The sequence below is a fragment of the Paraphaeosphaeria sporulosa genome (assembly GCF_001642045.1).
Source record: "Paraphaeosphaeria sporulosa strain AP3s5-JAC2a unplaced genomic scaffold CC84scaffold_2, whole genome shotgun sequence".
NCBI classification, from domain to species: Eukaryota; Fungi; Ascomycota; class Dothideomycetes; order Pleosporales; family Didymosphaeriaceae; genus Paraphaeosphaeria; species Paraphaeosphaeria sporulosa.
The window spans coordinates 3,975,847-4,001,342 of NW_017253361.1; the positions used below are offsets into that span (position 1 = coordinate 3,975,847).

General features: G+C 52.0%; 12 protein-coding genes across 12 annotated transcripts; 4 read left to right on the forward strand and 8 right to left on the reverse strand.

Moving 5' to 3' along the window:
- Nucleotides 1-275: 275 nt before the first annotated feature.
- On the reverse strand, nucleotides 276-1,093 carry CC84DRAFT_1256468 (Glyoxalase/Bleomycin resistance protein/Dihydroxybiphenyl dioxygenase; the record flags this gene model as incomplete). Its single annotated transcript, XM_018184627.1, has 2 exons — nucleotides 739-1,093; nucleotides 276-651 (listed from the first exon to the last, which is right to left on the reverse strand). Exons 1-2 carry the CDS (start codon nucleotides 843-845, stop codon nucleotides 276-278), a joined length of 483 nt encoding a protein of 160 aa, XP_018041058.1. The 5' UTR covers nucleotides 846-1,093.
- Nucleotides 1,094-1,263: 170 nt separating this feature from the next.
- Nucleotides 1,264-2,249, forward strand: CC84DRAFT_1256469 (NAD(P)-binding protein; the record flags this gene model as incomplete). The annotated part of the gene is made up of 1 exon (XM_018184628.1): nucleotides 1,264-2,249. The coding sequence occupies exon 1, from the start codon at nucleotides 1,449-1,451 to the stop codon at nucleotides 2,247-2,249; it is 801 nt and encodes a 266-aa protein (XP_018041059.1). The 5' UTR covers nucleotides 1,264-1,448.
- Nucleotides 2,250-2,543: 294 nt separating this feature from the next.
- On the reverse strand, nucleotides 2,544-3,722 carry CC84DRAFT_1237680 (3-oxoacyl-reductase; the record flags this gene model as incomplete). The annotated part of the gene is made up of 2 exons (XM_018183912.1): nucleotides 2,785-3,722; nucleotides 2,544-2,733 (listed from the first exon to the last, which is right to left on the reverse strand). The coding sequence occupies exons 1-2, from the start codon at nucleotides 3,354-3,356 to the stop codon at nucleotides 2,544-2,546; spliced, it is 762 nt and encodes a 253-aa protein (XP_018041060.1). The 5' UTR covers nucleotides 3,357-3,722.
- Nucleotides 3,723-3,933: 211 nt separating this feature from the next.
- Nucleotides 3,934-5,069, forward strand: CC84DRAFT_1237682 (GroES-like protein; the record flags this gene model as incomplete). The annotated part of the gene is made up of 3 exons (XM_018183913.1): nucleotides 3,934-3,957; nucleotides 4,008-4,437; nucleotides 4,492-5,069. 3 exons carry the CDS (start codon nucleotides 3,934-3,936, stop codon nucleotides 5,067-5,069), a joined length of 1,032 nt encoding a protein of 343 aa, XP_018041061.1.
- A 93-nt stretch (nucleotides 5,070-5,162) lies between these two features.
- Nucleotides 5,163-6,367, reverse strand: CC84DRAFT_1139423 (short chain dehydrogenase/reductase family). The gene is made up of 5 exons (XM_018176236.1): nucleotides 6,207-6,367; nucleotides 5,644-6,155; nucleotides 5,471-5,575; nucleotides 5,290-5,425; nucleotides 5,163-5,237 (listed from the first exon to the last, which is right to left on the reverse strand). Exons 1-5 carry the CDS (start codon nucleotides 6,277-6,279, stop codon nucleotides 5,179-5,181), a joined length of 885 nt encoding a protein of 294 aa, XP_018041062.1. The 5' UTR covers nucleotides 6,280-6,367; the 3' UTR covers nucleotides 5,163-5,178.
- A 781-nt stretch (nucleotides 6,368-7,148) lies between these two features.
- Nucleotides 7,149-8,585, reverse strand: CC84DRAFT_1256471 (uncharacterized protein). Its single transcript, XM_018184629.1, has 4 exons — nucleotides 7,702-8,585; nucleotides 7,489-7,654; nucleotides 7,401-7,438; nucleotides 7,149-7,342 (listed from the first exon to the last, which is right to left on the reverse strand). The coding sequence occupies exons 1-4, from the start codon at nucleotides 8,120-8,122 to the stop codon at nucleotides 7,167-7,169; spliced, it is 801 nt and encodes a 266-aa protein (XP_018041063.1). The 5' UTR covers nucleotides 8,123-8,585; the 3' UTR covers nucleotides 7,149-7,166.
- Nucleotides 8,586-9,447: 862 nt separating this feature from the next.
- On the forward strand, nucleotides 9,448-12,462 carry CC84DRAFT_1082485 (UvrD-helicase-domain-containing protein; the record flags this gene model as incomplete). The annotated part of the gene is made up of 2 exons (XM_018173987.1): nucleotides 9,448-11,339; nucleotides 11,466-12,462. The coding sequence occupies 2 exons, from the start codon at nucleotides 9,448-9,450 to the stop codon at nucleotides 12,460-12,462; spliced, it is 2,889 nt and encodes a 962-aa protein (XP_018041064.1).
- Nucleotides 12,463-13,267: 805 nt separating this feature from the next.
- Nucleotides 13,268-15,519, reverse strand: CC84DRAFT_1184641 (ANTH-domain-containing protein; the record flags this gene model as incomplete). Its single annotated transcript, XM_018180762.1, has 6 exons — nucleotides 13,268-13,436; nucleotides 13,504-14,638; nucleotides 14,685-14,796; nucleotides 14,847-15,037; nucleotides 15,170-15,410; nucleotides 15,472-15,519. 6 exons carry the CDS (start codon nucleotides 15,517-15,519, stop codon nucleotides 13,268-13,270), a joined length of 1,896 nt encoding a protein of 631 aa, XP_018041065.1.
- A 373-nt stretch (nucleotides 15,520-15,892) lies between these two features.
- On the forward strand, nucleotides 15,893-16,515 carry CC84DRAFT_1184642 (nuclear movement protein-like protein nudC; the record flags this gene model as incomplete). Its single annotated transcript, XM_018180763.1, has 2 exons — nucleotides 15,893-16,120; nucleotides 16,168-16,515. The coding sequence occupies 2 exons, from the start codon at nucleotides 15,893-15,895 to the stop codon at nucleotides 16,513-16,515; spliced, it is 576 nt and encodes a 191-aa protein (XP_018041066.1).
- Nucleotides 16,516-17,242: 727 nt separating this feature from the next.
- On the reverse strand, nucleotides 17,243-18,295 carry CC84DRAFT_491936 (uncharacterized protein). Its single transcript, XM_018186503.1, has one exon. The coding sequence runs from the start codon at nucleotides 17,910-17,912 to the stop codon at nucleotides 17,250-17,252; it is 663 nt and encodes a 220-aa protein (XP_018041067.1). The 5' UTR covers nucleotides 17,913-18,295; the 3' UTR covers nucleotides 17,243-17,249.
- A 1,545-nt stretch (nucleotides 18,296-19,840) lies between these two features.
- CC84DRAFT_1139435 (HET-domain-containing protein) lies at nucleotides 19,841-22,203 on the reverse strand. Its single transcript, XM_018176237.1, has 2 exons — nucleotides 20,750-22,203; nucleotides 19,841-20,694 (listed from the first exon to the last, which is right to left on the reverse strand). The coding sequence occupies exons 1-2, from the start codon at nucleotides 22,081-22,083 to the stop codon at nucleotides 19,932-19,934; spliced, it is 2,097 nt and encodes a 698-aa protein (XP_018041068.1). The 5' UTR covers nucleotides 22,084-22,203; the 3' UTR covers nucleotides 19,841-19,931.
- Nucleotides 22,204-22,212: 9 nt separating this feature from the next.
- On the reverse strand, nucleotides 22,213-23,839 carry CC84DRAFT_1084953 (uncharacterized protein; the record flags this gene model as incomplete). Its single annotated transcript, XM_018174075.1, has 3 exons — nucleotides 22,213-22,622; nucleotides 22,761-23,114; nucleotides 23,398-23,839. Coding segments are annotated over 3 exons (1,206 nt in total), but the record flags the coding sequence as incomplete, so codon positions are not given.
- Between the last annotated feature and the right edge of the window lie 1,657 nt (nucleotides 23,840-25,496).

Below are 25,496 nucleotides of genomic sequence, written 5' to 3' on the forward strand. Positions count from 1 at the left end.
TACGGAAATGGTGTGCTCCAGAAGTCCAATTTTGGTGTCAATCGCTGTGAATCCTGGCGAAACCTACGATGCATCGTCAAGTTTCAGTGGAACATATTTACTACCAGACACTATTCGCATACCTGCTGTATCAAAATGCGGAAGTCCAGAAACATCGAGTGCAGCAAAGTACAGCACAATTTACTGCGTAGCTTCGGTTTTGTAAGTCATTATGACCTCTTACACCGCTCACGTCATCTCGATTAATGATTCAAGGTTGAAAAGCTTCTATAACATCATTTATTCGCCATTAAGTGCTCAAAGCTGCAACTCAAAAGCTCCACAACATTCCCCCAAGGATCCCGCACATACGCAGCCTTATCTTCAGGCCCCATGATCACCGTCTCCCCAACCTGGTCTCCACCATTCTCCAGTACTCTCGCTACTGCGGCATCGACATCCGGCGAAGTGACAGCGATGTGGAAGAAGCCCGTTTTGGCATACTCGAAGTCCGGAGATGGCTTATTCGGCGGGTCGATAAATTCGAAGACTTCGAAACCAACGCTATTGCCTGTACCAAGCCACGCGATTTTGACTTTGTGCAGTTTGGAGTCGTATATCTTGAAAATTGGTGCGTCCTGCGCTTCGGCGCGGTCGGTCATGCGATCGCCTCTGAACCGACTGGATTAGCTTCTATCAGGTAGATATCCTGCATTCTCTCCCGTCCGAGTTTAGCTTTTGTGTTTCTTACAAACTTACCTCAATCTCCTGAAGCCGAATACATTTCCATACCATTCAATTGCTTTGTCGCAATCGGGAACCGAGATAGCAACGTGGTTGAAAACGTGGTTGTGCAGAGGCGGCATGCTTATTTGACTCCCAATGGTCCCGGATTGCGAACGAAGTGCACAACTTTACCCTGTATATCAAGAATGCCAAAATCTTGAGTATGCGATTTTGGGTGGAACAAATGATCTCACAACCGAGACTGCGCGCGAAAGCTCAACAGGAACTGTATGTTAGGTCAGCAGACAGTCCAATGAAAGCGGGGATATTCTTTTCCATGCTGTATGCTCCAGGACGATCCCGATTACGCTGCATCTCGAGTTTCGGGCGAGCACACACAGCGCCAAATCCGGACCTTTGTTTTCCAGGACCCTTACATACACGTCATTCGCTCCCGGAATGCGGGGTGTGCCGCGAAGTGGGGACGCTTAGTATGGCTGCGCATTGGCGGGAACGGGTACTTTTCGCAACCGATACACGCGTCGCGGTTGAACATACCCTGTGGCGCGTGCCTGTGTTCTGCCGTGCCAGATGAGGAAGATAGACGTCCTGCGAAGCCGTGTGTATCTTCCAGCGAATCCGTGACGAAAAGCCAAAGCTTTCCTTGCGAGATTCTGAGATACCATCGTTGTACACGTGCTATACCTCATCATTCTCACATCTTGTTACTCACAAAACCAAAGATGAAAGACATCGCCTCAAAAACGGCCTTGATCACGGGCGGCGGCACTGGCATCGGCCTTGCGCTTGCCCTCCAACTCGCTGCAGAAGGAGCCAACATTATCATTTCATCCACGAGCAAGGAGCGACTCGCGGCAGGAGCGCAAAAGATCCGCGAAGCATGTCCAAATGTCAAAGTTCTCGACATCGTGTGCGACGTATCGGACCGGCAATCTATCAAACAACTAAAAGATGAGATTACCAAAGCGGGTCTGCAGGTCGATATACTGGTTTGCAATGCTGGTGTCACTACAAGCGGAGATTACCACTTGCATCGCGAAGAAGACTGGGACTGGGTATATGGAGTAGTGCTGAATGGAACTACGTATTGCATTCAGGCATTCTATCCAGATATGGTGGCTCGCGGCTCAGGACACATCGTGATCAATGGGTCTCAGGCGGGCATGGTCCCGAATTGGGTTTCCTTGCATGGTCCGTATACATCCGCGAAGGCAGCTGTGCATGCATTGGGAGCAGCTATGCGCCCCGAAGCGGCCACTCATGGTGTCGGAGTAACAACCGTTGTTATTGCGGGTACGCAAACCGAGATCATGAAGAGCGAACGGAGTCGGCCGGAACGGTTCGGTGAGCCTCTGAATGTCAAGGTGGAGAGGAGGGCGGCTAGGAGAGTGCCTCCAAGTGAGGTTGCGGAGAAGATAGTTACGGGTATCAAGGAAGACCGGGGATGGGTGGCTACACATCCCGATCTGAAGGACAGGACTAAGCAGTATTTTGACGAGATTCTGGCAGCTTATGATCAGTAGTTTAATTCTACCACTTCCTACTGCGCTCATGAAAGGCTAACTTTAAATCGTGAGAGGATAATCTGCCGGTGAAATGGGGCTGAATTATTCCAGATGTATCCTTTACAAATATAGGAATGGCACATCTTGCATATGCTCGCACTGCGCGAACGAGCAATAGCTATCTTCAAACGCAGGGTCAGAGTGATGTAGACTTTCAAGCGTTGGAGAAACACCAAGCAAATCTATAGGAGCGTTAGGAGTGGCATAGAATTGGTCGTGCGGAGCTTGGTATCATGAATACTGATTTCCGTCCTAACACACCCATCCACCATCAATTATCTGCACTGTTCCGGTAATGTACTGCGTGTCGTCACATAGAAGCCATGCAATGAGCGCTCCGACTTCTTGAGGTGTTCCCCGACGCATGATCTGCTGTTTCCACACTTGCTCTCCACCTCTAGCCTTCACTGAAGCTTGCTGCATAGGACCATCGATCAGTCCACTGCTATAGTTAGCTGTCTGATAGTGGAGAACAGAACGTATGGTGGCTTACGGTGCTATGCAGTTCACTCGGATTTCACGGTCGCCGACTTCCTTCGCTGCGGTTCGCGACAACCCTATCACTGCATGCTTCGATGCAGTGTACGCTGCATTCTTCGGAAACCCAATTACACCGCATATAGAAGCTGCATTGACCAAGCTTCCCTTCTCATTCATGTTCTGCAGTTGCGCCCTCATACAATGCATTACACCATGCAAGTTGACATCTAATACGAAATGCCAATCCTCATTATTCAAATCCTCAACTCGCTCTTTATTGATAACTTTGGGCACAACGCCAGCGAGGTTCACTGCACCATCAAGTTTTCCAAATTTTTCAACTGTTTTCGCTATCCAAGCATTGACCTGATCGTCTTTTCGCACGTCGACTGTGGTGTATATGACTTTGCCAGTGCTGACTTTCTCAATCTCGGCGGCTTTCTCTTTCAACGCAGCTTCGTTGACGTCGGCAACGGAGAGGTGAGCGCCTTGACGGGCGAGGAGGAGAGATGTCTCGTACCCAATCCCTGATGCTGCGCCTGTGAGGACGATGACTTTGCCTTTGAGGTCGTAGTCTACAGGCATTTTGGGCGTTGAGGATGCGTTGATTGGGTACTTGTTGAGATGAAAAGACCAGAACGATTTGCGAAAGATCGACTGCTTGCTATCGCTGCAATGAGTAGATACGTAGTGGAAATCCACGCCTGACGACTTTCATCAGGAAGTAAGATAGCAGCTGTCACGACGCGTCGCGCGTTACGCGTGGGTTAGACTCGGAGGGCATTTTCCGCTTCATTCGATCCAGAGAAGGGAAACGAGTACATTATCCGCCATGTGACTGTCGCTAGATCCGCGGTTTGGCACCGGAATACAGAGACCAGCGGAAGACGACACTGTTGTGGGGTTGGGCAGGCAAGTAAGTGCGGGGCGCAGGAGCGAACTAGGGACGCCTTCCCAGGGTGCAAGCGCCACTACGGAAGTACACTCCCACTATGCAACAGCCGACATCCAGATGGTTGCAAAACGCGGGAGCACGTGGGATACACAGCATGGACGGCCTAGCTTACGTGCAACCCCCGAAGATATTCAGTCGTGAGCCGGCATGCTCTAGGAACGCTCTGACATCAAAAAAACCCAATATTTATCAATTCTCTGATTGAACATGAAGGCGGCGCAATGGGATCCAGTACGTACATACTAACTCTAATTGCGAGTATCGAATGCTCATCAGACTAGGCACAGCAGAAGGTGGTTGTGAATGAAGTCCCGAAGCCGACCCCAGGACCCGGCCAATTCCTCGTCCGGCTTGCATCTGCGTCACTATGTCATTCCGACTTGATGTCTATGGCCATGCCCCATGAGAAGCCTATAACTATTGGGCACGAGGGCGCCGGGTACATCGAGGAAATTCATTCTACAGCGGAGAACAAAGGGTTCAAAGTGGGCGATGGTATAGGCTTCACCTACATCGTCAATTACTGCGATGACTGCGAGGGGTGTGCAGTCCATAACAATCATTGCTTGACGAAGAAGAGTCGGGTGCATGGCTTTGACGAACCAGGCCTGTTTGCTGAGTATGCGGCAGTCGATGCAACGAGCTGCATAATTTTGCCACAGGAACTGTCGCCAGAGACGTCAAGTCCGATCTTTTGTGGTGGTATCACAGGTACGTGATGACTTTTGGGACTCAGATAATCGCTTCATTTACTGATTTATTCAGCTTTCCATTGTGTCGATTCATGCGAGCTGAAGCCTGGCCAATGGCTCGCCATTATCGGATGCGGTGGGCTCGGCCAATTAGCTGTTCAGTACGCAAAGGCCATGGGTTTCAAAGTGATTGGCATCGACATCAACGATGATATTCTTTCAACTGCCAAATCGCAAGGTGCAGATGCTGTCTTCAACAGTCGTTCCAATCCCAATTTTTTCGAGGAAGCCAAAGCTGTAATGAATCGTGGACCGAACAAGGGTGCTGATGCAGTCGCAGTATTCAGTGCAGCCACAGCCGCTTACAAGAGCGCTCCGCCTCTCGTCAAACTTGGCGGAATTATCATGGTTGTAGGACTGCCGGCTGCGGGCGTCACGTTTGATGCATTGGACATTGCAAGAGGGACCTATAGGGTGAAGGGAGACAGTACGGGTGTTCCAAAACGGATGAAGAAAGCCATCGATTTCACGGCGAAGCATCGCATCAAGCCAGAAATTGAAATCCATAAAAGCCTGGATGCAGTGAATGAAATGGTTGAAAGGATGAAGAAAGGCGAGCTGACGAGACGGCAATTGGTGCAATTTGTGTGATAGTCAAACATGGATAGAGTAAATATAGTCATGCACGAGGGCTCATGACTCTCTCAAGCCCAATTTGCATTCTCGGACCTGAATTGCCATGCAGGGCTCATATTGTAATTTAATAGGTTGCAGGCACAATCGACATACGCCCACCATCAGAAATCAATACGTTGCCGTCTGCAACAGTCGGTTAGCACGGGTATAACGTGATATTGTCTTGGGTACGTACTTGTGTAAGCGCCAGCTCTACTGCACATGAAGACGAGCGCACCGCCAGCGTCTTCGGCAGTGCCTGCTCGTGTAAGAGGCACCACTTCTGGTGAGATAGAACCTTCAGCCGTGAGATCGTTATCTCCCATCAATCCCTAAAGAGTCAGTCACTGATGCATTCTCAGACAAACTAGGAATACCTTGCTCATATCGCTCGGGTAAACACCCGGACAGAAGCAATTCGCACGAATGTCAAATCGCCAATCCGCCAACATCGTGGAGAGCTGCTTAACGATATGGATGATCTGGAAAGTTCTATCAGTCCTTGTTCGGATTACCTTCTCACTTTCGTCGACGGGAAATGGCAACTCACCGCCATCTTACTACCAGCATACGCAAATCCCATTCCCGGCCTTCGACTCATGGCGCCGATACTCCCTGTGACAATGAACTGACTCTTCACACCTATAATCTTTGCAACCTCACTCTCATTGCCCTTTCCTAGCAACCCCAGAAACGCGACGAGCGTGTAAAAGCATGCGGTCGTGTTTACCTCATAAGCCTGCGTGAAGTCCGCCATTGGCGTCTCCCACAGGTACTTCTGAACCTCTTCTAAGCTTGGCTTGCGGTCTTTCGGCAAACCATACATGTCTGGACCAGTAGCTCCGGAATTTGCGATCACACAGTTTACGAAACCGGATTCTGTTTCGACTCGTGACACAGCTGCTGAAAGGGAATCTTTGGAGGTGATGTCGCATTGTATTGGGATGATAATTTTCGGAAAATCTGAAGCGACGGATTCAAGGGCAGGAATACGTCGACCAAGAATGTAGACTTTAGAGGCATGGTTTGTCGCGAGTGTTTTGGCGAACATGGCTCCGATACCTTGGGCGTTGTCAGAGATTCACGGTTTGGTTTTTCTGGGGAGAGGAATACCGGAACCGCCCCCAGTGATCACGAAGATCATGTCTTTAACGCTAAAGAGACTGCTGATGTTCAAATTGGACATATTGACGGATGCGTTGACTTGTTTTGCAGGAGGCTACGATGCACAATGAAATAACTGCTATTACAAGAGAACAAAGTGTACCTCTCAGAGTAGGTTCTCCAATTCGGAAATAGAAATACCAGGCTGAAGCCTCGTTTTCCGGTTCCTCCGAGCCTGAGCCGCGATGTGACTTCTTTATGGAAAAGGTCTAGCGTTCCCCGCACTGCAGCCGCGTCATCAGCTGTACACCACAGCGAAATGCAGAATCCGCGCAGGGACTTTGTAATTCAATGGGATCACTCTCTGTAGAAAATCAGATGAGCAAAAAGTGCACAGAAATATGCCGAGAGCAAGGAAGCGCCAGCGAATGGTAACAATTTCGAGCCTAACCACTGCATCATATAGACGTTGCGAGTAAGGACATGTCAGGACCACCGTCAAGAAACCATGCTATGGTACCGAATCGCTTCTACTAAAATGAAAGCCTACTTCACTCTATATTTCAACCTATAAGCTTTCGAGTCTCACAGATATCATCTAGAGCAATCGCTATTAGTATTCCTAGCAGGTTTGCTCGAATCTATGAGCATTGAAACCGTCAGGTTTCCCTGCACGTTCCATGGATCTTATTCTAATGTTACTGATGAAAACCCCATTCATAGCTCGAAAGATTCATGTTCCAAAAAATGCGATTCTCTGTAGCGCAGTCCGAACCAATATATATTTTAATGGAAATGACGTGGGTCAATCATTCGTCCAGTGCGTACTGGCCTCACGGTTTAGTTGCAATTACCGAATATCATTCCAAAGACGAATTCTATAATGTAGTCTAAGAAAAATTGTAAATATCACAACTGCCAATCCTATCGATTTGCTGATTGATCATGTATAGGAGGAATAATTGCTCACTAGAACCGAATGACGTAAGGGCAAGCCTTCTCACTCCAGTTCTTAAAGTTATCCTTTCTGATCTTCGTACCAGTTTTCAAGGCATTGAACATGTTGTAGCCATCGTCCATCATGAGACCCACATGGTGGATACCGCCAGGGTTGTTGGTGCAATCACACTTGCCACCGAAGAAGACTGAACTCTATTGTTAGCGAACTACGCAATGCATGTAACGTAGTAGTGGAGGACGTACCGGCATCGCCCGCACGGCGTTTAGAGAAGGGAACTTTCCTGCGAAGGATGAGTATGCTCCCAACCAAGTGTGTTCAATCTGAACTCACTTGTACTTCAGCTTCTTCTCACTCGCGCAGTACATCGAGCGTGTGACTCGAAGACCTTCCTTGAAGAGGTCACGACCAGTTACTTGGCAAATGGCCCATGAAACGAGTCCAGAGCAGTCGAATCCGCCTCCAGTCTTACCCTTGCAATTGCCGCCGGCCCAGTGATCTGTCGCATGTGAGCCACGCCGAAGAGGAGGTGTGGCGCAAACTTACAAGGAACACCCTTCTGCTCCTGCGCTTTCTTCAGGATCTTTTGACCCAGATTAAGTGTCGGGTTCGGTGTAGTAGGAGGCTTCGGTGTAGTACCACCCTCAGGAACACAACACTTGAAAGAGTCGGGCCCGGGGCAGAGACCAGTGATCGTAGTCTTTCCGCTACCACATTTGTCCACAAAACGGCAATCGCCCTTTTGGGCGGCTTTCTGACATGAAGGTTTGGTGCAGCATCGGACGTCGTCTGGAAGGCCTGGGCAAGCGTTGCTAATGTACGAGCCACCACCGCTAGTGCATGACTTCGTGGAAATGCAAACGCCTTGGACACCGTCCTTGCCTGTACAAGGTCCGTTCTTATGAGAGGAGGCCGTGACCGATGCCAAAGCGGCCAGAAGGACGGAGGCGAAAATATGAGCGCGCATAGTGGTGATCAGTGGGATGTTAGATTGCGTTGAACGTGTGATGAGCGATTGTAGTACTAGACTTGAGATGCGCGGTCTTGTCCATCGAGGTGATCAGTCTTTATATACATCTGAAGTCTGACTGTGAGTTCAAGAACTGGAGGTACTCAACTTGCGCTCGTCCGACAGCTACGCCAGCTACGAGATCGTACACCGCAACTGATGCGGGAGGAACACGAAGGGGACGAACCAACAGGAAGATGCGAATGTAGTTCCGCGCTTGAGATAAGTCGTACTTCGCATTTATTTCTTCGTTCACACAGCTATGGAAGCAGTTGCGGAACAGCTCGACAGGCTCCGTTACGCTCATTACCGGACACGACTTCGGCTGTCATGCAGACGCGATCAAAGGCGATCAGCCATGCTCCGGGCGAATAAGGAAGCATCGGACCGTACTCGTGGCGAAACATTGTCCGTACCTGCGTTTAAGCGTCGGGAACCCCAGATCATGTGGCGCAGGTTCGGGAGAAAGTCCGAGATCATCGGCTGGTGTCAGCCCCCAAAATACTAGGTGGGGTCCTCGTATCCATTCTAGCGGCCTCGAATGGAAACTAAGAATAGATCGCTTGGATCGGATGTTCGCAAGAAATCCCGAGTTCGAGAGTTGGAAGTCTAATGCAGCGTACAGAAATTTGAAGTTGTTCGGAGTGAAACTAATGTGGACTGAAGATGGGTTTGGGTCAACCCTATCAAGTTCTATGTCGGTCCACTGTGATAATAAGCAATTGCAAAGCGCCCGTTGTTTGTACTGGATTCTATAGTTTTCTCGGCAAAAAAATCAAAGAAGTGTTGTGTGCTAATGTCTATCGATGGATAAACCTGCTGTAAGGCGACTAGGTCGTACTAAAGAGTACGCCAGTGAACATATTGGACAAGGAATATTCGAGCAACAGGATGATAAGACTTTTCCAGAGGTGCTGTAAAGAATGGTCAAGACGGAACGAAGAAAATTCGGGAGTAACTGCACACGTCGACTTGTAGCGACACGTACAATTCCGCGCTAAGTCAGGGATGATTGACCCGAAATGGCGACTGTATGTGTGATGATTGCTACTTGTCTGAAGCATGTGCCAATTTGGGTGTCTCCGAACAGATTCAAAAGGCCTTAGCAAGGCCCGCAGTGTGCTGGACAGGTGTGGACTTGTCTGCCTTATCGCAACCTTTATCGTCACGTGAGCACGTGGCGAGCCATTTCCGCTTTGGGATGAAGCACTCTACTAGCGCGCCACGCTTCCTTTCACCACCCCAACATTGTTCACATGGACAGCCTCTCCGTGAACTCCGGCATGGAGACGCTGCTAGACGGTCTCAATGACGCACAACGGAGCGCTGTCACCAGCCCTGCGTCCGTTCTCCAGGTCCTGGCGCCGCCCGGGTCTGGCAAAACGAAAACACTCACTGCACGCGTCGCGTATCTGGTTAACCACGAGCGACTCCAACCATGGAACATTATCGTCTGCACCTTCACCATCAAGGCAGCGCGGGAGATGAAAGAGAGGATTTGCGGCTTCGTTGGCGAAGGAATTGAGAAAAAGTTGATCTTGGGGACCTTCCACTCAGTCGCCCGCCGGTTCCTGGTTCGGTATGGCCAAGAGATCGGTATTCCAAAGAACTTCGGCATTGCCGACACCACCGACAGCAAGTCAATCATTAAGCGGATCATCGATTCCCGGCAATACCTTGTGCCGCCCGACCAGGCTCGCGGTCGAATCTCTGGACTGAAGGCCCGCAATGTGTCCGCAGAGCAGTTCGCCGCCACTCTGAAGAAGGCAGACGAGCATGAGTTCAGAAATGTTTACTTCGAGTATGAAGAGCAACTTAGGTCCCAAAATCTCCTGGACTACGATGACCTGCTCGTACGATGCGTGGAGCTTCTTCAAAAGCACCCTCAATGCGTTTCTAGCATACAGGCCGTGCTTATCGATGAATACCAAGACACGAACAACGTGCAATATGAGCTGATGAAACTTTTAGCACAAGCAAGGGGCCGCATCACGATTGTCGGCGACCCGGATCAGAGTATATACAGCTTCCGAGCAGCAGAGATTGAGAACCTCCGCAAGATGCGAAGGGATTATCCTGATTCTTCCGTTATCAATCTCGAGATGAACTACCGATCTTCTGGTTGTATCCTGACCACAGCAATGGCTGTTATTGAGCAAGACGAAACACGTCCCGAGAAGCCACTCATTGCGACCCACTGCGTGGGTGAGCAACCAACTCTTCGCCATCTTGCCACTGCACAAGTTGAAGCGTGGTGGATTGTTGACGAGATCCAACGGATTACAACACTTAGTGCCGGCCTGCTGAACCACAACGATTATGCCATCCTCATTCGCTCAGCCGCGCTATCACTATCCATTGAGAGAGCACTCGCTAAGGCAGGAATTCCTTATCGCATGGTTGGTGGCTTACGCTTCTTTGACCGTGCGGAGATCAAATTAGTCCTCGACTACCTACGCATCATCAACCAACCGGAAAGCAATGATGTTTTGATGCGCATCATCAATCGACCGTCCCGGAAGATCGGTGAGAGTACCGTCAAATCCCTCGTGAAGGAAGCGGAAGAGGAGAAGACTTCTCTTTGGAAACTCATCCTAGCTATCGCCCAGGGCAGAAAGAAGGCTCGATCAAAGATTGCCAAACCGGCGCAGCTTGGCATCGAGACATTCGTCAATTTGGTACTGACTTCACAAAAGAAACTCCAACAAGAAGATTCGTGCGATCTTTTAGGCCTTATCGATCATGTCAGCACCAAGATCAATCTCGAAGCCTACCTGAAGAGCACATACAAGGAAGACTGCAAAGAGCGGTGGGCAAACTATGAGGAGCTTGTATCTCAAGCGACACAGATGGCTACAAGTGTTGCAAATGGTGAAGAGGTGGCCGACGACGCGCTACCTATCGTCGAGGGCATTGAACAACGTCAAGACACGGCTGCCGATATTCTTTCGAAGTTCCTTGCAAACGTTACCCTATCATCTGCTGTGGAACAGCCCAATGGAGAGGAAGTGAGCCAGGTCACCATCTCCACGATTCACGCCGCCAAAGGACTTGAATGGCCGGTTGTCTTCATTCCAGCGATTTATATGGGGTCAATTCCTCACTCTCGAGCAGAAGACCACGATGAAGAGAGACGTCTGCTGTATGTTGGCATGACCAGAGCCAAGGGACTCTTGTACCTGAGCTGCCCTGTGAAGCTCGCCTCCTCGGATGACACTGTCTTGTCAAAGTTCGTTGACGACGCCACCATACAGAAGTTTTTCAGTCGAAGTGGCCCGAGCATGGGGTCCACCGCTATAAGGGACCTGGCACAGATACTCGGACGAGCTTGTCCACTTGCTACGGAGGTTCAAACTGCCCGAAGTTTAGTAGAGCGTATTGAAGACGACAAATACCCGTATACACGAGATGAGATAGACGGTACAGAACCCTGGTCCAACGGATGGAACGCCACAGCAGAGCCATGGGCCAAGCGACCAAAGGTCGAGCACTCGACGCGCGAATTGGGCGGCGTTAAGTACGATGTCGTCGAGGAGCGATACCCTGGAGGAGGGTATAGTAAGAGTCTGACCAACGGGGGGTTCACTAGTGCCCGAGACGTACGAGCTCTGCAGCAAGAAGCCGAGAACGCACGAATGCTCGCAAGCGCCAACGCCTCTACCAAACACATCTACAGCGAAGTCAACGTGCTTGGCACGTCATCAAAACCGGTGTACAAAGAGGTTAACAGGCTCGGTACGAACCCCCCACAAACGAAGAAAAGCAAGCCGCGCGCAGCAGGCCAGGGCGCCATCACAGGCTTCTTCAAGCGCTCCGCAAGCTCCATGTCTGAAGAGCAAGACCCAATTCCCATCCCCAAACCTCAGCCGCTCCTACGAAAAACGCCCGCTTTGTTCACCCGCCCACTCGCAGACGTCTCTAACAGACAAATTCCCCGGCCACACCACCCCTACCAAGCCCCATCTTTCCCCACACACACCCTAAACACAGGTCCTATGGCCAGCAAGCCAAGAAAGACGTCCGCTACCGAAGAACCGTCTTCAAAACACGTCCTCCTCTCATCATCCCCCACAAAGCCGGACAACGAGCCCATCGTGACCTCCTCGGAGGATAAGGACCGCACGAGCGAGCCCGCGACGTCGGGATTCCGGCCTGCGACGACCCTGCACACGACGTCGATGGGTACGCTGCAGGGTGGGAGTGGTGGTGGGGTGCAGAGGAGAACGCTGGGCGCGAGGAGGAGCATGCAGGGGTGGAGCGTGAAGCATAAAGCGATGCCGCGGCCAAAGGGCTCTTAAGTGATGTGTCTGCTGATTGTGCTGCTTGGCGTGAGCGGGTGGGCGAGGCGTGGGATTTGGGTACGATATGGCCCTTGCGGGGGTGCAGCGCACATGGCAGGAGCTATGGCGTTTGGGCGGTCACTGGATAGGAATGGGCAGGGCGTTGCGGCGAATATTGGAAAGTTGATAGCATAGCATCTGCTTTGGGCGGCCTGTGGAGAGACGGGCATATTGGTAGCCGGCGTGCATTCCGTCGTCACAGCAGGTAGAGATATCGGCATATACAATACACTACATAGACAGACACTCCCTACGCAGCAGCATTGACGTCCTTTCCAACAATAGTAATTATGCACTTGTATCCATGTCTAATCATGACCTTTGTTCTGAGCGCGATCATTCCGTCCCCTCTTCCACACACCAAGCAATAGTATTACAAAAGCGCCCCTTCGCTACCGCCCAAGATCCTTGTCAGCCGTGCGATCCTCCTCGGAAGCCTCGCGCGCGACTCCCGGAGCTCCGCCGCCAGCGCGAGGATGTCCATTCCGCACTCGCTCTCGAGCCCGCCGGCACTATTATCGCTGTCGCCGTGACAGGACGCAGATCCATATCCATATCCAGGCCCAGAACCCCAAGCCCAAGTGCCTTCCGATCGCCCAAACGCCGCGCTGCAGCTCGCACTCCTCCTCTTGCCCTTGGCTTTTCCATCTATATCCCCCTCGCCCCAACGCCCACGCATCTGCTAAATGCCCGTGTCACACCCACGGTGCCTGCCCGCCGCGCAGTCTCCACCTCTCAGCCGCAGCCCTTCAACTGCAGGCCCCTAGCCTAGATAATTCTGCTGCTGTTGTTGCTGCTGTTGCTGGCCAGGGCGGGGAAACACGCTGGTGGTAGGCACGGCATCGAGATGCATGCCGCCGAGTGTGCCGGACCCGGTGTTCTGCCAGCCCTGGCCTGTGGCCTGGTTTACGAAGGCAGACTGACGGAAGGGACTGGTACATTTGGTCAGTATCAAATATAATAAATGAAAGGGGGGGATGTCTAGTAGGGGATACGTACTTCGTACTCCCCGTCGCATGGACCGTCAGTCCGCCTTGCGGAGACGGCGTGCCCTGCACAGGCGAGACGCCGCGGGCGAAGGGATTCGTACCCGTGGGCGTCGGCTGGAGGGGTTGTTGTTGCTGCTGCTGCTGCTGCTGTGGCGCGAACGGCAAAGTTTGCTGTGGATATTGAATTTGGGGGACGGAAAATGGGGAGGCGACGGCGCCTTCGTTGGTGGGCGACAACGATGACTGGAAGCCGCCGGTGGTGTGTTTGGCGAAAGGGTTTGTGGGGGAGCGGCCGAGAGGCGACGACGCGCCTGTTGGGTTGCCGAGGAGCTTTGGTTCTGCCTGTGCGGGTGGGAGCATGGAGGCGCGGAAAGGGTTGGTAGAAGTGGGCTGGGCTTGTAGGGGCTCGGCCATGGCAGGTTGCTGTGCGAAATTCTGCATGCCGTTCTGGGACATGGGCGAGAGGTTGTTCTGTGGACTGAACGGCTGGGGAGTGTAGCCGCCGAAACCAGCACCAGTGAATTGAGTTTGCAACTGAGATTGCTGCGGTTGCTGTAGATTCATCTGCTGCATTCCTTGCTGCATTTGAGCAAATGGATTCGTTGACTGGCCGTCTGGCTGGCCGAAAGATTGTTGCTGCTGTTGGAAGTCGGCAGTTTGCGGCATCTGCATAGTAGGCTGTTGATAACCTGTCGGCTGAGGGTACTGCTGTGCTTGCGGCTGTGCCATTGTTTGTTGGTTGTCATTTATTGAGTCGAAGAAATCGATTAACGGTAGGCTGACATCCGGTGGTTTCGATGGTGCTGAAGCCTGAGTCGGGGATGTGGTCGATGTAGCGGCGGGTCTTGAGTCGGAAAGTAGCTTGCTCGTTCCATTTGTGGTCTTCCCGCCAGACTTTTTCGCTTCGCGCTCGGCCAGATATTGTCTGCGGTTGACCTCAAAGTCTTTATCATTCAGATACTCTTCCAATGCCTGGGTCAGGCTCGTCGGCGCGTGCTTAATCTTGGGTATCTCTAATCTTGTTGAGTGTTCATGTAACCGAGCGACGCTCAGGTATTGCACGACCAGGTCGGTTTGTTTAACGAAGGTCCGATAAATGTCAAGAGCGCGTTTCGCATCCGGCTTCGAAAGTTCAAAGTAGTGTTCTACAATATCAGAACCTGTCGCATAGGGCACTGGAAAGCGTCTTACCCAGAACGTTAATGGTTCCTTCGTTCATGACGTGGAAGAGCACAAGTAAATCCATGGTGAGCAGGCGGAAAGCAGTCAATGTTATCTCGTTTTCCGGTTCTTCGTGGAAAGGCTATTGGACGGGTCAGGCATCGCTCGTATGGGCAGGGCATTGGTGCATACCTCGCATTTGAGCAGAAATTTGATCTGGTCTTGGACACTTTCCGTCTCCCGAAGCAGGCCTTTTTCGATGTTGAGCCGCTTAAGCCGCCCTTCTCCGGCTCGTACGTAGTCCATCTTGGTCGCGCCATATTGCTCGGCGCGACAGAGCAGGTACTCTGCGTAGTTGCGTATGTTGCCGCCCTGGGTCTGCACTGTTCAGTGGTCAGCTGTGCCTGTTCCGCGGATAAGATTACGCAGCGCAGCGTTCCAGGGGCTGTTGTCGCAACCTCGCATGGCGCAGAAGATGCATCCACCCGAGCCTCCTTCCCTGTTCGCACACGTACCCTCAGTGAAGTGGTTTATGGCCAGCGTCCGGCGGGGGTTCTTGGCCAGAAACTTGAGGGTGACCTCAGGTTCGCCCTCGCGTATCATCAGATGGACTATGATCAAGCTCTTGTAGACGATGGTCCATGTCGAGTCGCGGAGGCGGTTGGTGAGGGCGCGGAAGATCTCGGCGACGCCTGCCTCGCCGGCGTGGGTGGCCACGAGGATGTGCTCGACATACTTGGACTTGGGCGCGGCAAGCTGTCAATTGGGCGCATTAGCATGCATCGCAGCAGCGGGCCAGCACGGGGAGCGGGCGCACCTTGATCTTGGTGCCGCCCTTGACGCTCTTCTCGAAGGAGCTCGTCATCTGGCAGGCAGCTGGTGCTGGTACAGGTATGCGCTCGGGTCGACGGCGGGGCCGGACCGCTGGCTTGTTTCCAGGGCGCGTTTCGCGGGCGGTCAGGGCTCGGGCGGGCAGCTTTCTCGTGCTCGCTTCGTGTCGCGCGCGGAGTCTACAGCAGCATCGCGGGGCGGTCGGGGGCGGCAGCAACGGGCTATGGGCACCGGCAAGTGTGCTGTGGGCGGCACGCAAGGGGCTCTGGTGAAGATGAAGGGCTCCCCGGGGGCAGTAGAATGAAGGTGCACGGCCACGTACAAGCTAGGGTGCTGTGCTAGCCCTCGATGACGCGGGCCCAACCCCACGTCGCGCCCATTCCGACACATTCACGCCCACGCCCACCATGTCGGCTCCGGAACCCACCCCCGAAGAGCAGAAGCGCCTCGACGCCGAGGCAAAGGCCAAGCAGGATGCCGAGCAGGCCGCGCTGCCCTATAAGTGGTCCCAGACCATCAAGGACCTCGATGTCACCATCTCCATCGACGCCAAGTACAAGGGCCGCGACCTGGACGTGAAGCTCACGCGGAGCCACCTCAAGGTCGCCATCAAGGGCCAGGACCCCATCATCGACGTGCGCAGCCCTGCAAAGTGAGCCGTGTGCACTGCTAACCCGCCCAGGGCGACCTTCCTCACGCCATCCACGTCGACGACTCCACCTGGACCCTCGAAACAGTCCCCGGCGGCAAGGAAATCGCCGTGCACCTCGACAAGGTCAACCAGCTCGAGTGGTGGGCGCACGTCGTAACCACCGCCCCCAAGATCGACACCTCCAAGATCCAGCCCGAGAACAGCAACCTCGGCGACCTCGACGGCGAGACCCGCGGCATGGTCGAGAAGATGATGTTTGACCAGCGCCAGAAGGAGATGGGCAAGCCCACCAGCGACGAGCAGAAGAAGCTCGACATCCTCAAGCAGTTCCAGCAGCAGCATCCCGAGATGGACTTCTCGAATGCGAAGATGGGATGAGCGCAAACAATTCGCTGGGACATGAATCACGATAAGCATGGCTGGTAGATGAAGAAAAGGCCCAGGACGGCGGTCAGGACAAATACGGATAGTAGGCATTACGCCAACGCGATTGATTTTCGCACGAGGACCCCTATGTCTTGGTCTGCAGGCCAGGAACCCAAAAAGTACAAAGATACACCCATACACTTCGCATTGCGCCCACTCCACTCTGCATACGTTTTTACTTTTCATTCCGTTCATCTCGGTAGTCGGAGGTAGGTTCCCGTAATCTCCTCACGGTTACTTAATACAGGGGAACAGTGGAAGCTCACTACAAGAAGCTCACCGACCACGAGAGGTCTCATGGTTCTGGGGACGATTGTTCAATCCCTTTGCATATACAATTTCTCACTCAACATTGAGCACGCTGGCGACGCAAGAACGAGCAACATATCCTCCACGACCTATCCATTACTATTTTTTTTTTCCTAATCCAAGGTAAGAGACATAGGTATAAGTGATGTACAACATAATGCGCGTCCCAGGTCGATGTGCGCAAAGGCCAATGAACCAGATCCAAATCCCTATTTCCAACGCCGTAACCCAGAGAGGCCAACGACCCATGCGGTCAATCCTTTAACGAGTCAGTCTAGCAAATGCCAACCAGCAAACGCCAGCCCCGTCTATCAGCCAGATAAGGAAACAGCGAAGAGATACAAAAGCCAAACACAACAATAAGAACAGGGAAACCACTACCGCCTAAAGCCATTCAATGGCCTCCATTCTTCCGTCTTCGTCCTCTTCACCCGGCGAAACCGCACGCTCTTCTCTCCGACACGCTCATCATCGAACAAGGAGTCCCGCCTCCGCTCCCGCTCGCGCGTCTCCCAGTCTTCATCAACCCACTTCTCGCGCGTGCGAAACATGTCGCCGGACCACGCCATCGCCTTGCGCTCAGACGAGTGGCTCGACTTGGGCCGGCCGAAAGTGGCTTTGACTTTGAGCCTGAACTCGCGCTCGCGGTCCGAGTCATCGTCGGAGCGTGTGTGGGTGTGGGTGTGCGCAGGGGAGTACCGCGTGGTCGTGTACTTGTACCTCACTGTGCGATCGTCGTCCTCGTCGTTGTCAAAGGAGGAGCGGTAGTACTTTGACGATGTGTGCTTTGGCGACGACGACGCCGGCCTTGACCAGACGTTATACTTCTCTAGTTGCGAGGGCTGGCGAATGGTAAGAGCACGTGAGGGCTTGTTTTTGTGGTTGTTGGTGTAGGGATAGTCGTCGAACTCGTCGTCGTCATCGTCGTAGGCGCGCTTGGAGTTTGTGCGCACGAGGCGGCGCGCGGAGTAGTAGTCGTCGTCGTGGTCGTCAAAAAGGGGGCTGCGCTCGCGCGTGCGAGTGCTGTGGTAGGAGAACATTGTGATTGGCTGCAGGTGGTAGTGTTGATTGGCGGGTATGATGTCCGTGGTATGCAAGAGAACGGAAAGCTTGAACTGCGATGCGATGCGGTTGTACTTTGTGATCCGTACTTTGTCTGTGTGCTACAGCGAAGGTAAAAGTCACGACGTCCCCAACCCACAAGTTTTATACACCTCTCCAGACCCTCTGTCTCACCCTCTCCATCATACCCACCCCCCCATCACGACGCTTGGTCATGAACGCGGCGGAGTCGCAGAGCCGCAGCCACGGCAAACCGCACCTGAGGCGCAGCGTCACTCGGCTGGTTCCGCTTCAGCGCCTGATTGGCTGACCCGACCCATCAGCCACTCAGACCGCCAATCATCACGTCACAACCCAACCACCAGCCACAGATGCTGACCGCCGCCCGTTCATGCGCGCATGACGTCCGCCAAACATTTGCAGAGCCCCCGATGCTCGGTCAGGCGGTCAGCCATGGCCAACAGGCGGGGTTGCGAGGGAGGGGAGATGCCAGCTGAGGGCGTGTTGCCACGGTCAGGCAGTGATGAATAATACGCGTTGGGGGCCGGTTTGGCAGAAAACGAAGGAGGCTCGGGAGGCTTGGGGGAAAGTTTTTTGTGAAAGAGACAGTTTTCGGGAGAATCTTGCGGGTGATTGTGCGGGTGCCTGCAGAAGGGCGCGTTTGGGTGTGCAAAGTGTGACTGGAAGCGGGTGGGTGCAGGCGTTCGAGGCGTGGGGAGAGGGCCGGTGACGACGGTGCAAGTCATGCGCCGGTTGCCTTGTAACATTATCGAGGCCGTCCGGATGCTCTGTGTGGTCGAGGGTAGGTGTCTATGGCCAGTCCCGATTCCTCCATTGTCAAGCATCCATCTTCTGCGCACTGTTCTGTAAGCGTCACACATGCCAACAACGACTTCAGTGAAGCCGCGTTGGACGATCGGCTGGTTCTTCACAAGCAGGCTAAGGTGGTGGTGGCGTCGCCAGCCTGGAACTTTGGGCGCGTCTGCCTTGAGAAGAGACAAACGCGTGTCACGTCGCAAGTGCGCGTTGTCACGTCGCAAGTGCGCGTTGCCTACTTCCTTCGGAAGCTCGTGCCTTCCGCCCTGAAGCTCGCGATAATTATCAGTGCGTATGTGGGCAGATTCTTGAACGCAACCTTCGGTGAGGTCTATTGCTAATAGAGCATCAGGTGACTTCTCAGTACCTAGGTTGAAGCTTCAGAAGAAGAAATAACCTATGGAAGCCAGATACTACGATAGGCCTGATTATAACGAGAGTCAATGTCGCAAGACCTCCCACATTCAGAGATTTTGATACAGGCAACCTTTTCAGTATGGCAGTACGTGTCGTTTTCACCGGTCAACTTTGTTAGGTTTGCATGACCTGACATTTTCTCGGATGGCCGCAAAGGAGTGGAGCGTCCGCAGACTCAGCAGCTGGCTTTAGCTCAACTAATAAAAATAGCCGAGTACCGTGTCGGCAATCAATATGTTGTACAAGCCTCAATGACGAGTGATGAGATACACAAGAGACGTCAAATTACATGACCTTAGTAAAGCTAAATAGAGTCTTGTAAGCCTTATTATGAGCACGACAGAGGTCTAGAATCGCAGTAACAAATCAAAATTTCTTACGCTATTCAGAAAATTTGAATAAGGGTTTTCGAAAAAGTCCACAGCCCCGCACGGTAGCCTTGTGTTCATGTCAGGTGCTTGACATCACAACACTAAAAGTTCAACTAGATCAGCAGCAGGAGAATTTTTCCTAGGCCTCTAGGAAGCGACACCACGGGTTTATGACCATCTCGTCTCATGAGGATGTTCAGGAAACTGATCTACTGAGTTCATGTAATGCATTTTGCTGCGGCTTCCAGAATTACGCGACGAGTTCAAATCGGTAGGAGACTGATATAGATGCTAAAGGGACTGGAATGGTACACATGAAGTCTTGCTGAGCCTGGTCCTCCGCCCTCACACCAAAGACCGTGAAACACAACCTGTGCTTTCCAAAATATCGCACTAGTAAATCTTCGCCGGTATCCCGGGAACATGCAGAGCTATGTATTTCCCAGGCATGAAGCCGGCACCGACGCGTTTGTACACCTTCTCTCCGCGATCCATGAGCTCTCTCTCTTCTGTGACCAGAAGAACATAGTGCGTCTTGTCCCGATCATACTTTTCCCCCTTGGACCTTGCCACAATGACACATTGAGTTCGTCGGCTGTCGGACGCAGTTCTCTCAATATCGTACGTGAGATGAGCCTCATCTTTCAGGCGCCCGGCAAGATTAAAATCCCTAATCACTGCGTTCAGAAAAGTCATGTCGAGAGAAGGCGAGATTTCATCTTTCGCCCAGTCCGCTGATCCCAAGGGTGGGTCTGTGTACTCAATTCCGCCGACATAAGCCATCCATGACCAGCTCGGTACTCGGATGTTTCTCTCAGGGGGGAAGTTGATGAGCCGCATGGCTCCACTTTGATGTCTGGTGGCGCCTCTGGAGTCCTCCATGTCTTCTTCGCTGCGCTTCCATAACAAGCTTCTATGGAATAATGCTCCGCCCGGGCCATCGTCGAAGATTCCGTAGGCTCCCTTTGCCTTGTAGGCTATCTGAAGCCGTTTCTCAATCCCGGCAATTGCGAACGGTCGATCGTCGTCTCGAGTGAAGATGAGTCGAGAGTAAGTCTGGTAAAGATCTTGGAAGGCTGAGATCTTCAGCGCGCGAGACTCGGTGCGCATAACTTTCGTGGGAAATTTGGGGTCACCCAGGAAATCCGCCATGTTGCTACATCGAGTTCGTTTAGTGAATTTCGAGCGCTAAGGGCTATGAACTGACTCACTTGTGCATCTTCGTCATCGTCTCACAACGGATTCCGCCCCCGCATTCGAAGTAGGTCTGAGCCTCGGAGAAGTATATCGTACGACGTGCTAGAGCGCGTTGCTGGAGCACCCAGCCTCGTTGGTTTAGAGAGCCCTCCAAGACATCTTCGGCAAAGTTGTCTATAGCCTGACATACGTAATATGGGTGACCACCCGGCCCAGTGAGAGTGGCATACTTCGGCTGAGGACGCGGCTTAAGGAACCCATCATGTTGATTCTGGGCTCTGTTCGCGGAAAGAACACAGAACGCCCCGCTATACACATCTTCCATCTTCTTTGCTTCCTCGCTAAAGTCGCCGTCGGGACCTTGGATGATGCATATGGAGTCTATCCACAAGTAACGGATACCGAGGGCCCGGGTGCTATCAACAGTATCTCTGAAGGTAGCGGGAAGCTCCTCGTAGGGTATCCTTTCTTTCAAGCTTTCAACATCTCGCTTGGCTCCGCTTACATCTTTTCGCACGGTATTGAAGGTTGGGTACCGGTTGACATCACCCCAAGCGTGCGAGAGTGCGATATATCGATGGTCTGTCGGTTGTTCTTCATATGTTTCTATCAGACACAATCTAGAATCGGTGTATGTTCCAACATCTATGAGTCTTGTGGGGAAGACCTTGGTGCTGACGTGGCAGTCTTGGTGGTTAATGTCGCAGTCGCTGAGCCAGAGATTCAATATTGCAAAGAAAGCCGATGATCTAGGATTTGGTAATATAGGAAAGCCCAGCTGGAGTGGTAGAGGAATCTTCAGGTCGGGTCCACGAAATATAGACAAAACCGGCAATGGATTAGACGTGATCACTAACTTCGAGCTCTGACGTTCGATTCGGGTTCTTTGGCTTTTTGCATCTGCGCCGAGCTGGGCAGCCTCATGAATGAGTCGGCACAATGTACAAGTCTCTGATCGCTTTTGTAGAATCGTCATCTCTTCATCGAAAACGAAACCTGCAGTGAGGAAGTTGAGTTCTCGGCATTGAGCGCATATTTGGGAGAATTCCCTGGGCCAAGCCTCTGTGCTGTTCACGCGAGCAGCTACCATCTCACCGAATTCGTTGTCAATCGGGAAGTCCCATCCTTTAAGTGTCGGCAAGGTATGGTCAACTTTATAGCTGCGCGCATGGATCTGTGTCAAAGGCGCCTTTTGCTGCTTAATGCTATTTGGCTTCAATGCTGCGTTGCGCTTAAAGGCGGCTCCCTCGGAAAGGAGACTAGTACCGCCGTCTAGAGGTCCAATACTACTACGACTCTTTCCCGTGAGTAAATAACCTGGTCCAACGACTTCGATTTTGTCGAGCATCTCCCTTAAAGCGTTTCGGAGGTCGATTGCTTTTGCCCGGTATCTTGTGATTGAATCTGGTTCTACAGGTTGTACGAACAGCCGACCAGTACCTGCAGCTAAAGAGCTCGCCGAATCTGGTGGCAAATTGACGACGAGAAGTTTGTTCTGTACGATATCTAGTAAGTCTCTTATGGCAGAGTGCTGAGAGCATTCCGGGTCTTTCCGGATATGCTCCATCCATCGACGGACTACCGAGCGAATTGCGTGTTCCGGATGTGGGCCTCCAACTCGGGTTTCGTAATATCGTCCTTCATCCATGTCAATTTCCCGACTGAACTCTTTCAGTACAGTATTGCCGTATAGTAGCCAGATGATGTATTCGAAAAGGATACAGCCCATCGACCAGATATCGGAAAGCCGCGATTGCACGCGCGTAGCTTCTGGTGGTTCGTATCGCCTAGTGGTAAACATCGGGCCCGTACTTTCCTCCCTAAAATTGGCTCGGGCGATATGTTTCTTGGCGATGCCCATGCCAGCGATACGGAAAACACTATCGCCTTGCTCGGCGTCTAAGAAGACGAGGATGTTCTCCGGTTTCAGATTGCCATGGATCATAAAGACTCTATGACTGCCCCCCAGACTCTCGTTGATTTTACCGTCTTCATCGTGAATATCAATGAAGGGCACATCATGACTTGGTCTCTCTAGTTCAGGAATCTCGAAAATCGGCTTTGTGTGAATTGATGAGTTCCTCTCAATATTGTGGAGTTGCTCGAGGGCCTCCGCTAATCCGCACAATTGACCAATAGCGTGCCGCACCAGCTCAGGAGTCAGTGGACTACTGTGGGTGCGATCCCAGAAGTCGCGGAGGTTATCGCCATCAGCCCATGGAAACATGAAATATCGACCATCGCCTCGTCGAATAGCAGCAATGCATGGTGTGATATGAGGATGCCCGAGCTTGTTTATCTCTTTCAGCACGACTGCTTCTCTTTCCCATGTGCTGTCTATGTCTGTCTTGTTTCGGCCAATAGAGGAGATCTTGATCTCTTTCACAGCGACCTAAACGATCTATAAGTCCACTTGATCCATGAGAGTGGAAGAAACTCACATTGAGCATTTTCTGATCTTCCAGATGCTTTTCGTGAAACCGAGCCTTGTACACCGCCCCGAAAGCACCAACCTTGGGCAATGTTGACGAATCCAAAGTGAATGGAAAGATCTCCTTGGGATCAAGGTCGTAATCATACCTTGCTCGAGTGAAAACAGGTACAATAAACTTCCACTGATGGTCGTAGAAATGTTGTCGCCGTATTTGCGTCCAGTATTTACGAGGAAAGGCTTTCAATATGTGATCCGGAGCTTCCTCAAACTCTCCGACAGGAAGCTCATTATCACCAAAATTATATTTACGGAACATACCCATTGCAACCATTGTATCAGCCTCATCGAGCGCGCAGTACAGTGTGATGGCAAGGACCTTTTTGCCATGTTGGTAGATCCAATCCGAGAGCTCATTAAGATATGTATCGGAACATGGATTTTTCCCAAGCTTTTCTACACGGCTGCGATCGTATCTTCGCAGCTCTTGAGTGAGTTTGGTCTTCGTAAAAACATGCTCTATCTTGCCTTCGGGTAGAAATGGAACATGACCATTTGAGGATTTGAGACTGGCTGTCCCTTCACAAAGTGATTCTAGTATGCGGGCCGTAAGAGTGTCTGACTCAGGTAGAGCACTATCGAGGTCTTCGAGTTCGAGCTCGAGGTCGTCCATCACTGGCTCGAGGTCATCTATATCTGGCTCTTAGAAGTGGGGTCAGCTTCAAATTCTGTATGAGTCTAGGGTCATATTTCATACTTTCTTCTCCCAGCTCGTGGGCTTCAGCATCTAGATTTGCTGCTTCTTGATCTCGCTGCAAAAGTTTCAGTACCCTTGACAGATCAAACAAACTCTTGATGATATCGCTTTTTGGCGCGAGCGTTTCCTTTTGCAGCTCCACGACTTGTCTGAATTGATCCTCTGCTTCCTCGAATCTTTGCTCGCCTTCGAGCGATTTAGCAAGGCCACTCTGGCAGTTGATGGTCTCGCGATGCTTGGCACCCAGCAAACCTTTCGCAAGTTCAAATGTCTGGTAGAGCGGCTGCTCATGATCAGATTGATGGGAGCAAAAATTTATCACTTCCGTCCAGTCGTAGTCCTCGCTGAGCATGTCCGGGGCTGACGGCACCAGTAAGGTCTCTGGGTCCACATAGCTGGCGAGATCCTCATTTGTAGGAACCCATTCTCCGCTGTGCCATTTTCCGTCCTCGAGCGCCATCCGGTTGTCGTCCTTTTCACCCAATGAAACCTTACTGCTTCGCTGCTCCGATGCGTCAACGTCTTCTGCATCGTAGTCTCTCACGTAGTCGATGGACATGAATCCGACTTCTTTGATGTGATCGCGGACGTGTAGCAAGAGCGCTTCTCGAACTTCATCGCTGCCTCGGCTTGCGCTAATTGGTACTACCTTATCAGGGACGCAGTTGCACACCGGGCATGTATCAGGGCGTCGGGGTTGGCGCAATTGACACAATCCTTTGAAAATTTCTAGGTCGGGGCTTTCGGCATGTTCGGAGTGCTTAAGCTTTACGTGTTCTTCGAATTCTTTCTCGTCGGTAAACAGTGGCTCGTCGTGGTCTTCGCATCTCCAATTCAGCGGCCTGTGGATCTTTTGCATCCACGTTGAGGTGTGTTCGCTCTCCATGTGTTGCTTCCAGTCCTCGTATCGAGAGAATAGCTGTGGCGGCTCGGCACATTTCTCGGAGATACATGTGTACAATTGGAAATCGCTTTCGACGTGGCGCCTAGCTGCAGTGAATATCAATATTGAAGTGGAGAGAGACATTACCTACTCCCACCAAATCTTGTCGGCAAAGTGATGCCATGGAAACCGTTTGCAGCAGTAGGGGCAAAGGCCATTTATTTGCGTGGAATCCAACTTGGGAGGATCGGGATACGTTGCATTCGTGAGTCGGACAGAGATCACTGACCCCCCGCCTGAAGAGTGACGTTTGCTGCCAGTTTTAACAGCGATATTGCGCGAGGCGTATATACGTTTTGCCTCTACTGATTCTGGTATGCTCGGGTCCGTGTCGGATCGTGCATCTTGCTCGCGTAGGTACTGAGGGATTGCCGACGGACCTTGAGTGCTGAGTTTGGGCGCTGTGGGCTGTGTCTGTATAATTACTGGACTTGGTGTGGATTGCTTCAGTGATTTTGGCTTTGTCTCGCGCTTAAATTCAATCTTTTCGGAATGACTGCGAAGATAGAGGATGCCAAAATACCGAAAGGCAACCGACGTCGCAAGCTGCTGACATAACGATAATGTGGCTCCGACCCTACCGGACCCTTTAGCGCTGTCTTCGGCTTTCGCATCCTGCTTGATCCTATG